This window comes from Hemiscyllium ocellatum, chromosome 33, assembly GCF_020745735.1.
Source record: "Hemiscyllium ocellatum isolate sHemOce1 chromosome 33, sHemOce1.pat.X.cur, whole genome shotgun sequence".
Lineage (NCBI taxonomy): Eukaryota > Metazoa > Chordata > Chondrichthyes > Orectolobiformes > Hemiscylliidae > Hemiscyllium > Hemiscyllium ocellatum.
This window is the reverse complement of record NC_083433.1, coordinates 6,572,826-6,584,211: the sequence shown is the minus strand read 5'-3', so window position 1 is coordinate 6,584,211 and position 11,386 is coordinate 6,572,826. Positions and strand designations below refer to the sequence as shown.

The following is an 11,386-nucleotide window of genomic DNA, read 5'->3' as shown; positions in this document are numbered from 1 at the left end:
CAGATCCATTCCTGGACTACTCTACAGTTACCCCTAACTAATGCACCTAGCACATCCCTGAACATGATGGGCAATTTAGCATGGCCAATTCACCTCACCTGCACATCTTTGGATAGTGGGAGGAAACAGGAGCACCAAAGGACACCCACGCAGACACGGGGAGAATGTGCAAATGTCACACAGACAGTCACCTGAGGCTGCAATCAAACCAAGGTGCTGGCAGTGCTAACTACTGAGCCATTGTGCCCTATACAGCAGCAAAATGAAATATGACTGCAAACATAAAACAATGCAGGGACTTAAATCTCATATTGCTGATGGCAGTTCTCAAGAAGAATGTAGATTATCCAAATGGCAATAGTTTGGGAGGTTGGAATGCGGGGAAGATGCAACAAGACCTGGGTATCCTTGAACACCAACTGCTGAAAGAAACATGCAGCTGCAGCAGGCAGGGAAGACAGCAGATGGCCTGTTGGCCTTTGCAACAGGAAGATGAGAATATAGGAGCAGGGACATCTTGCTGGAATTGTACAAGTTATTATTATGACCATACTCTGAATGGTGTGTGCAGTTTTGGTCTCATGATAGATATTCTGACTGCAAATGGAGTTTAATACAGGTATGTGTGAGGCCTTGCATTTTGGAAAGTCAAATCAAGGTAGGAGTTTTATGGTGAATGGTAGAATCTTAAGGAGTGTAGTGGTTCAGAGGGACTTTGATGTTCAGGTTTACAATTCTCTGAAAGTGGAGTCACACGTAGACAGGGCAGTGAAAAATACTTTTGGCACACTGGCCTTCATTGGGTAGAGCATTGAGTATAGAAGTTGGGAAATGTTGCAGTTATTACAGGACTTTGATGAGGCCACACTTGGAGTATTGTGTTCAATTTCAGGCACCTTGCTATAGGAAGGATGGTATTAAATTGGAAAGTGTGCAGAAGAAATTTACACTGACTCAATGGTCTAGGTTATAGGGAAAGGTTGGACAAACTAGGACTTTTTTCTTTAGAATGGAGGAGACTAAGGGAAGATCTTACAAAAGTGTATAAGATATGAGGCGTATAGATAGGGTGAATGCTCTCTGTCTTTTTCCCAGGGTTGGGGAATCGAGGAGAAAGAATAAAAGGGAACCCGAGAGTCAACTTTTTTTACAGAGGGTGGTATGCATATGGAATGAGCTGCCAGTGGAAGTGGTTGAAGTGGGTAAAGTGGGTACATTAACAAAACTTCAAAGACATTTGGACAAATATACAGATAGGAAAGGATTAGAAGAATATGGGCCAACTTGCAGGGAAATGGGGTGAGCATGGATAGACATTTTGGTTGGCATGTGCTGGTTTGGACCAAAGGGCCTATTTTTGTGCTGGAGGGCTCTATGACTCCAATAAAAATTACCAGATGGCAGGACTGAATGAAGGATAGCTGGATCATTTGGACTATATATACACACTGGAGCTTAGAAGGTTGGTGGTGATGATAAGGGGAAAGAATGCCAGAAGCCCATGAAATTATAATAGGGCAAAGAGATCTTGATCAATAGGCTAAAGAGTAGCAGAGAGACTTGATTTTGGATAAGTGTAAAGGTATTGCATTTTGGTAAAACAACAAGGGCATGACTTATACAAGCAAAGAAGACCCTTGGATAGTACTGTAGACCAGAGACCAAGGGACTCTGATTCATAATTCTTGGAAGTTTGTGTCACATGTGGACAAGGCTTTTAAAGACATTTAGCATACTTGCTTAGTCATGAGTTAGATCATCATGTTGGGATTGTACAGGACATTGGAGGGGTTTTTCCTGCAGTCACTCTACTATAGGAAGGCAGTTAACTTCGAGGTTTCAGTTAACATATCAGGATATTGCTAGGATTGGAGGCTTTGAATTACAAAGGAGCGGCTAGAACAGAGGAGGTTAAATGACATCCGACAGGTCTAGATAAGGTGATTGACGGGTGTATTTTCCTGAGACTAGAAAGGAATTTCAGACACTTTTTTTATATAAAATTACAAGAATAAAGTTTGACTTTTTGTGAAACCACCATATTAGTTCATGTGTGGAATGAACTGCTAGAGGAAGTGGTGAATAAGTACAGTTACAATCTTGGTGAGACATTTGTATAAGTTCATACAAAAAGCAAGTGGAAATGTAGGAGCCAAGAACATGTAGAGGGGACTTGCTTGATTGGGAATTACAGTCAGTATGGACTGAAGGGTCTGTATCCACAGTACATGGATAGGACTAGATCATGTGAATGCTGTGAGAAAGTTGTCTTGGTAACTGAGCAGTCAGGAACCAGAGGTCTCTAAAGAGATGCAATATGGTCATTTAGGACTAATGAAACATTTCTCCATCCTTGAAAAGCCTACACAGATTTCCCTAACACTGCAGTGGAAGCCAAAACACAGATCAGAGAAATAGAATTAAGGCTAAAGATATCGAAGGTAGAGTTGAATGCTCAGTCATGATTGTGCTGAAATAGTCAATGGACCAAGTGACATTGTTCCATTTTCTAGAGCCCAAGATTAGATTGTAAAAAGGCAACTTACATTAAAAGTCTTTCAAACAATGCTCTTTGGCCTTGAGCTGGGACCCAGAATTGGCATATTGAAAGAGTGATCTTAAATGGTTTCCATCACTGCTTAGATGTTGGTTCCAAATTAAGAGGCACAAACAAGTAAATATTAAGTGTTTTATTTCAAGTTACATTTCAAAGCCCAACTGAGAAGTACACAGTTCAGTCACTCTCCCCCAGGGTGAGCCTGTCAAACAGGTACTCTCCCAGGCCATTCTCAGGGGCTCCCAGTCTCTTCAGGTTGGTGATGTGATCTCCCAGCTTCTTGATCATCTTCACTTGCTCATCCAAGTAGTGCCTCTCCAGGAAGTCACACAGCTGGAAAGGAAAACATAAAATCTGATTATGTCAAGATCAAATATACCCTTCTCCACCAAGACTGGTATTCCCCTCAAGCTAGGGAGTGGAGGATTGAGGAATTGGAGGCTACTACAATTACAACATTTAAAAAGGCATTTGGCAGAGTTTATGAAAAGGAAGGGTTTGGAGGGATATGGGCCACATGCTAGCAGGTGGGACTAGATTGGGATGGGATATCTGGTCAGCATGGACAGGTTGGACCAAAAGGGTGTCTCCATGCTGTACATCTCTAGGATTCTGACAGTTAAGGGATGCCACAGATTGCTTAACAGCCTCGAGAAAGTGCTCAGATCATGACTACACCAGAAGCTGGGTCCACTCCCAGGCTACACACTACAGTTTAGGTACAAAATCAGAGGCTAAAGGCCAAGTGTCTTATCCATTTAATGGAAGAGCCCAGACATAAATACATCAGCGACTCACGTGAGGGTCCATGTGGCCAGAGGAGAGTTTGTGCAGATCCAGCAGACTCTGGTTCACATCCTTCTCCATCTGCAGAGCTCTCTGCATTGCCTCCAGACCATTGCCCCACTCATCCTGCTCTGGCTTCTGGAAGAGAAGAAACAGACAGAATTAAGTTAAAAAAAATGCACAAAAAGGAAAGGAGGATAAAAAGTTGAAAATGAAGGATTTAACTAGAGTCTTAAGCCAATAGAATCAAGTTGTTTCAAATTAAGCAGTTGTTTAATCTAATTTTAAAAATCAAGTCCAACCTTGATATTCTGCAGAAGGATTCGGCCTCCACGTTTATTCTGGAATTCCATCAGTTTCTCAGCATGTTCCCGTTCCTCATGGGACTGCTCCTTGAAGAACTCAGCAAAGTGACACAGGGCAACATCATCCCGGTCAAAGTAAGAGAACTGGAGGGGGCAGGAGTCAAACAAGCCATTTCACATTTAAAAATCATAAGCAATTTTGTTTCAGAAGTTAAAAAGCCAAGTTTAAGATTGTTGTTATTTAAAACTTGTTGAGCAGGTAGCTCTTAGACAAGCAAATTGCTTAAAGAACAATTTTAAAACTGAAATTGTTAGAATATACCACCCCTTGCCCTCAGGTGGGGGGGGGGGGGGTGGGAAGGAATTTCTTGCCACTCCATTTCTGCAGATAGTGGAACTGACTCCAAGAGAACAGGCATCAAGGAGACAGTTTACTGTCAGAAACCGACCAATGTTCCTTTCTGTTGTGGAAATTGTTCCTGACTACACATTCTAGTACCCAAGAAAAGTTACATTAGACCCACATTGCTATCTTCAGCTCAAGACAACAAACATTAGTGAGGACACATACAACATTGCTCCAGCTATGGTCACCTAATAATAACCACTGCTTCAAGTTACTGGCCAGTTAACCTGATTGTGTTGTTGGTTAGTTACATAGGAAGTAGCTGAGTTAGTCCAGCATTAAACCCCCACAGAAGACAGCTGCTACAAGGAGCAGGCATTGCTCAATGTTAACTTCAACAAGAAATCTTTCACCACTCAAAATGGTTTCCCTCCCAGGAATAGAGTATGGCATAAAGCAATTTCATTAAACTGGAGAAACTGCAACTTCTACAAACACAGAGACCAGGAGAACCATCCTCACCATGGAGAGGTAAACATAGGAGGAATAGAACTCCAGGTTGATCTGCTTGTTGACAGCATCCTCACAGTCCTTGTGGTAGTTCTGACACACTTGGGAGGCCATCTTCACTATTCCAACACACTATCACCTAGACAACTGTAGAACTAAGCCTCTCACCCACAAGCTCTTCTATTTATCCTCCTTGGACACACTGCACCCAACAGGGAGTGGCAGCACCAATGATGATTAATGATCCCCAATAGCCTATCAGGAATCACCATGCAATATAAGCATCAATGAACAAAGGAGGAGGGGATTGGTGAGGGGCCATAACCCAGAGCCAATCAGAGATTTGGAATCAATCTTGCGATCATTGCTTATAGATGAATAGATCCTGAACAAACTCCTAACTTTCTGTTTGTCGATGGATGGATAAGAATGAATTTGAACAATCTGACCTAAACTGGTTCTTCTGCTTTATGGGACAGTTTCTCTGAGGTTTGACACAATGACATCGGGTTCCATTACAGATGGAGAAAGTGAGGACTGGAGATCAAAGTTGAGAGTGTGGTGCTAGAAAAACGCAGCCGGCCAGGCAGCATCTGAGGAGCAGGTGAACAGATGTTTTGGGCAAAATCCCAAAAAGGCTTATGAAGGGCTTGATGAAGCCTGATTGAAGGGCTTATGCTCGAAACGTCGATTCTCCTTCTCGGACACTGTCTGACCTGCTGTGCTTTTCCAGCACCATAATGTTGACTCGTGCCAAACCACAGTTGGAGTACTGGGAACAGTTTTGGCCCCTGACCTAAAGGGTTGGAGGCAGACCAGAAAAGGTTCACTGGGCTGATCCTATGGAAGGACTCTCTCATGAAGAGACAGTTAAGTGGGTCAGAATAATGAGAAAAGACATGACCTGTAACATGTGTTTCTTCAGGAGGTTGACAGAGTGGATGCAGAGACGGTGGTTCCCCTTGTGAGAGTGACCAGCACAAGAGAGCGTCATCTCAGAGTAAGACATCACCAGTTGAAGATAGATAAGGAGAAATTTCTCCCAATCCCTTCTGAATCTATGGAATTCTTTCTTGCAGAGGGCTGTTAAGGATGGGTTGAGATAGGTTTTTAAGTTTGTAATGATCAAAGTTTACGGAGACAAACGAGAATATGGAGATGAGGATTATCAGATCAGTGGGGTGGCTCCCAATATTACACCCTCCCAAGAGGGACAATTCAAACTGGATTGAAGCCACCTGAATAGCAAGCTCTCAGGATAAACTGTTCCTTTTATTGTGGTAATGGGTTTTCCACAACATGTGGCTGTCAGACCCAATGGGCTGAATAAGCTCCCTCTGCTCCTATTCGTTGGGACTCACCGATTTCACAATCACTACCTGCAAAGTGAGAATGGTGATGGGTGTGAAAACAAAGAGGCTGCAACGTTTTTGCATTTTTATTGTTTCACAAAGGCATCGGGTGATTCGGTGGCTCATTGGTTAGCACTGCTGCCTCACAGCACCAGGGACCTTCAGGCAACAGTTTGTGTGGAGTTTACACATTCTCTCTGTGTCTGCGTGCTCCAGTTTCCTCCCACAGTCCAAAGATGTGCAGGTTGTGGTGGATTGGCAATGGGAAATTGTCCATAGCATCCAGGGATGTGTAGGTAGCTGGGTTAGCCATGGGAAATGAGGGATTACAGAGATAAGGTAAGAAGGGGTGTATGGGTAAGATGCTTTTCTAAAGGTCAGTGTGAATTCAATGGGCTGAATGGCTTACTTTCACACTGTTGGGATTCTAAAATGGATGACTGAAGATTGAAGTTTTAATGAATCATGTGGCATTTTTTCAAACACGTGAGACCAACATAAACAATGGGTAATCACAACTGCAATAGCAACCAGGTTGGCACCCATTCAGAGGGGTAATGATACAACCAGATGGAGCAGAATATATAAAGATTAAATCATTTGGCTACAATCAGTGTAGATTTACAAGTTGTTAGTTGTCACCCGATTGCTGCTGACAAATGGTTGGAGAATATTTTGGGGGCAAGGAGGGAATATTCAGCTCAATCATCTGGATTATTTCCTTAAATATACACAAGGAACCTTCTTTTTGTAATTCCTGGAGCAGAATTCCTCTTCCTAATATCTGTACTGGACAGGAGCTGAAGGATGTTATTTGATGATCACTGTGCTCCTGTATTAATTGGCTCCCTTACAACAGGAGACAGTAATTATAGGTCAGATTTGATTGAGTGCAGCATATGTTGGTGCTTTGAATCCAGAGACCTTGCACTGAGCTCTGACTGACCAAGAGGTCACAAGTTCTCAGGAAGTCTATCCCAGTCAAGTGAGTTCACACCCAGCCCAGAACTATTGGAGAGGGTCCCTTTCCAACAAGCCCAGACACATCAGCAATTGTTATTGTACAAAGCATTGTCTATGAAGACAGCCTCTTAGACGCTGCAGAGCAGTGACATTAGGACTACGTTGATGCACCTCAAAAAGGTGCAGCATCTTTTCCATACCACCCATTTCCTCGATTAATCTACTCCCAGTTGGGATGTAAGTCACCATACTTATCCAATCCATGTAGTTATTGGAGTGTTGAAAGTGACAGTTATATTCCCCTCCACTACTACCTCTAAGCAGTCCAGTCCAGAGACTGCACCCTCTGGCCTCTACATCTCTCCCTCTAAACGTACGCCTGGTTATTTTAGCCTCCCCTACTGAGGGGAGAAAACTCCCTCAATTTCACTCCTACAGAACTCTGGGAGGGATTGCTAGTATCTGCATTTAGCAGAATACAAACAGGATCAACACTGGAAAAGCAATGAAGACATTTGAGCTTTGCACAATGTGCCAAGACAGATTGGACATAAAGTAAGCAGTTCTATGGAGGGCATTCCCAGTGAATTAGGAACAGCAGTGGGACTGGTCTAAGTCCAGACTTGCCAGGAAGCCAGTGTTGCCAAACTCCCTCAAAAAACCTACATGGAATAAATCTGATCACTTGTGCCATGACTACATTTGTGGCCAGTCCTCCTGTTTGGAGAGGAGGAGGAGATTTATAAGCCTAATGTCTCAGCCAATGGCTAATATTACACCCTCCCAAGAGGGAGGATTCAAACTGGATTGCAGCCACCTGAATAGCAATCTCAGGATAAACTGCTCCTTTTTATTGTGGTAATGGCTTTTCCACAACAGGTTACATCTCATCATACCTCTTCACAAATGAGACATTCATCCAAACAAGTAAACAACAAAGTACAGTATTGAGCAGTTTATTTACAGTTGGCATATTTCACAATAGAGGGCAGGTCACTTTTTAAAAGAAAAGTGACCTTACTCTGCACATCTCCAATTAATACCAAAAAGTTACACAGCTTGCTCCCTGCAGTCAGTTCAGTCACTCTCCCCCAGGGTGAGCCTGTCAAACAGGTACTCTCCCAGGCCATTCTCAGGGGCTCCCAGTCTCTTCAGGTTGGTGATGTGATCTCCCAGCTTCTTGATCATCTTCACTTGCTCATCCAAGTAGTGCCTCTCCAGGAAGTCACACAGCTGGAAGGGAAAGAGGGGAACTGATTAGGTCAAGATCAAATGCACTTTTGCCTCCTCTCTTCCCCACCCCCACCAAGAGAGAAATATTCCCATTAATACAGGGGAGTGGACACTTAAGTGATGTCACAAACTGCTGAGGAACCTCTTAAAGTTTAGATCTTGGCAACACCAGAAGCTTGGTCCACTCCCATACAACACCCTCCACAAGCAGGAGAGGGATTGATTTTTGACTTGTTGTTCGACTTATTACACTAGAAGCAAAAGATTAACAATACCAAGAACTCACATGAGGGTCAGTGTGGCCAGAGGAGAGTTTGTGCAGATCCAGCAGACTCTGGTTCACATCCTTCTCCATCTGCAGAGCTCTCTGCATTGCCTCCAGACCATTGCCCCACTCATCCTGCTCTGGCTTCTGGAGGGGAGAGAAAAGTAGGGGCTTTACATTCTACACTAAAAAGTTAGAGAACTGTGGTGTCAGAGTTACCATAAAAACCATAGATGCTGATATGAAGCATTTTAATTCAGAATTACTGTCCATCTACAATAAACACCAAACCCAACCTTGACATCCTGCAGGAGGACTCAGCCTCCACGTTTATTCTGGAATGCCATCAGTTTCTCAGCGTGTTCCTGTTCATGGGACTGCTCCTTGAAGAACTCAGCAAAGTGACGCAGGGCAACATCAGCCCGGTCAAAGTAAGACTGAGGGAAGGAGAGAAAAAAAACCAAGTGTCATCTAAAGCTCCAAAAGCAATTCAAGATCTTCAATTGAAATAGTTTTCAATTCAGTCAATATGTAACAGCCCTCTCGTTCTGGACTCCCTGACCACAGGGAAAAGACTTGGCCTGTTTATCCTATCCATGCCCTTCAATTTTGTAAACCTCTACAAGGTCACCCCTCAGCCTCTGACACTCCAGGGAAAAACAGCCCCAGCCTGCTCAGCTTCTCCTATAGCCCAAATCCTCCAACCCTGCCAACATCCTTGTAAATCTTTTCTGAACCCTTTCAAGTTGCATAACATCTTGCCAGATAGGAAGGAGACTAGAATTGCACACAATATTCCAACAGTGGCCTAACCAATGTCCTGTACAGCCACAACATGACCTCCCAACTCCTGTACTCAATACTCTGACCAATAAATGAAAGCATACCAAATGCCTTCTTCACTATCCTGGCTACCGCGACTCCACTTTCAAAAGAGCTATGAACCAGCACTCTAGGGTCTTTGTTCAGCAACATTCCCTAGGACCTGACCATTAAGTGCATACATTCTGCTAAGATTTGCTTTCCCAAAATGCAGCACCTCACATTTATCTGAATTAAACTCCATCTGCCACTTCACAGCCCATTTGGTCCAGATCCTGTTGTAATCAGAGGTAACCATCCTCGCTTTCCAATACACCTCCAATTTTGGAGTCATCTGCAAACTTACTAACCATACCTCTTATGTTCACATCCCAATCATTTATACAAGTGATGAAAAAATGTGGAACTAACACTGATCCTTGTGGCACTCCACTGGTCACAGGCCTCCAGTTTGAAAAACAACCCTCCACCACCACCCCCTCTTCTACCTGTGAGCCAGTTCTGTATCCAAATGGCTAGTTCTCCCTGTATTCCATGGAGATCTAAGCTAGATTCATCTGAACTTCAGTTTCATGCCAAGAATTTAGGTTTAGTGTGTGTCAGAGTCTGTAGTACATCCTGCTTTCAATGGATTAAACCAAAGTGCCCTACTCGCCTTAGTAGAGGAGATTGGTCATAACAGGGTAGATCTCACCAGTATCTGGCCATCATAGAGTGAGACTGATATGGTAGGGTTTACTGCCAGATACTCTTTCAAAGATTACCAGTGACTGTACTGAATTAGGGAAAGAAAAAGAAAAGTACTTCAATTGATTCCAGAACAAGCAGTTGAGATACTTCAAATACCTTTGAGCAAGTTAATTATACACATTTTCCATTCCACTAATGAAAACAGTGATCATTGCTGTGAATGAAGCCTCAACATCAGAAGGTCGAGAGCATAACATTCAAAAAGTGAGGGAACAATCAAAAACATTTCTGAACTGACAGCCAGACTACTGTGACCACTAGGACTCATAACTGCACACAAACCAACAGCCAATCTCAGATAACAACTCACCAGAACAAAGGACCCAACACCCAGCATGAACAAAACCAATGTGGTGTACAAAATCCCATGCAAGGACCGCACAACACTACATAGGACAAACAGGAAGACAACAATCCACATCCATGAACACCAACTAGCCACAAAATGACATGACCAGCTATCCTTAGTAGCCACACACAGATGACAAGCAACATGAATTCTACTGGGACAACACAACTATTATAGGACAAGCCAAACAGAACAGCCAGGGAATTCCGAGGAATGGCACTCATCCACAGATTCAATCAATAAGCACATCGATCTGGACCCAACATACCAGCCACTGCAGCGGACAGCTGGAACTGACAACTGGAAGCAGCAGATTCAAACCACTACAAATGCCATAGGAAAATCACAGAAGTGCTTCACAGGAGGCTCCCAAGCACTGAGGATGTCACCTAGACAGGGGACGAAACATCTGCCACAAATTCCCAGCTCAGCAAACAGAACCACAACAATGAGGGAACAATACTAAATGAGGATGTACCAGACTACAGCAGTGACACTAGAGTGTGACTTTCTGGCAATAAGTAGGTCCATGGTCTGATACAAAAACCCAACTATAATTCAGCAACATTCAGATACATCGCTGGAGTAGATAGTACTAAAACCTAGGCCTCTTGGTTCAGAGGTAGAGACAGTACCACTGGACCACAAGGAGCCCACACTGCACGTTAAATAACCATAGAGCAGCTGCTGTAGGAGCTGTTCAGAGGTTATTTTATGTTCAAAATCACCAGAACATTGCACAATCCATTAAATCAACAAAACTCCAACTCTTCAGGTTTCAGTCTCAAGTTCACAAGCCTCACCATGGAGAGGTAAACATAGGAGGAATAGAGCTCCAGGTTGATCTGCTTGTTAACAGCATCCTCACAGTCCTTGTGGTAGTTCTGACACACTTGGGCAGCCATCTTCACTATTCCTGCTCACTATCACCTAGACAACTCTAGAAATGAACCTCATGCTCCTGAGTTGTTGTATTTATTCTCCTGGGACACCCTGCACTCAACCAGGGTGTGTCAGCACCAATCATGATTGACAATCCCTGACAGCCAATCAGGAATTTCCAATCAATCCAGGCACCAATGAACACAACAGGGAGGACTGTGAGGGAGGAGCTGAGACCCAGAACCAATCAGAGATCTGGAAGATAG

At 43.5% G+C, this 11,386-nt stretch overlaps 1 protein-coding gene and 1 pseudogene across 1 annotated transcript; both read right to left on the bottom strand.

Moving 5' to 3' along the window:
* Positions 1 to 2,734: 2,734 nt before the first annotated feature.
* Positions 2,735 to 4,618, bottom strand: LOC132831394 (ferritin heavy chain A-like). Its single transcript, XM_060849515.1, has 4 exons — positions 4,517 to 4,618; positions 3,646 to 3,792; positions 3,356 to 3,481; positions 2,735 to 2,890 (listed from the first exon to the last, which is right to left on the bottom strand). Exons 1-4 carry the CDS (start codon positions 4,616 to 4,618, stop codon positions 2,735 to 2,737), a joined length of 531 nt encoding a protein of 176 aa, XP_060705498.1.
* Positions 4,619 to 7,896: 3,278 nt separating this feature from the next.
* Positions 7,897 to 11,143, bottom strand: LOC132831187 (ferritin heavy chain, oocyte isoform-like; annotated as a pseudogene).
* Positions 11,144 to 11,386: the final 243 nt, after the last annotated feature.

Coding starts and splice junctions, on each gene's coding strand:
- LOC132831394 (XM_060849515.1), bottom strand. CDS start 4,618: ATGGCCTCCCAAGTGTGTCAGAACTACCACAAGGACTGTGAGGATGCT. Junction 3,793..4,516: donor CCTATGTTTACCTCTCCATG/GTGAGGATGGTT, acceptor TGCCCCCTCCAG/TTCTCTTACTTTGACCGGGA. Junction 3,482..3,645: donor TCCTTCTGCAGAATATCAAG/GTTGGACTTGAT, acceptor CTTCTCTTCCAG/AAGCCAGAGCAGGATGAGTG.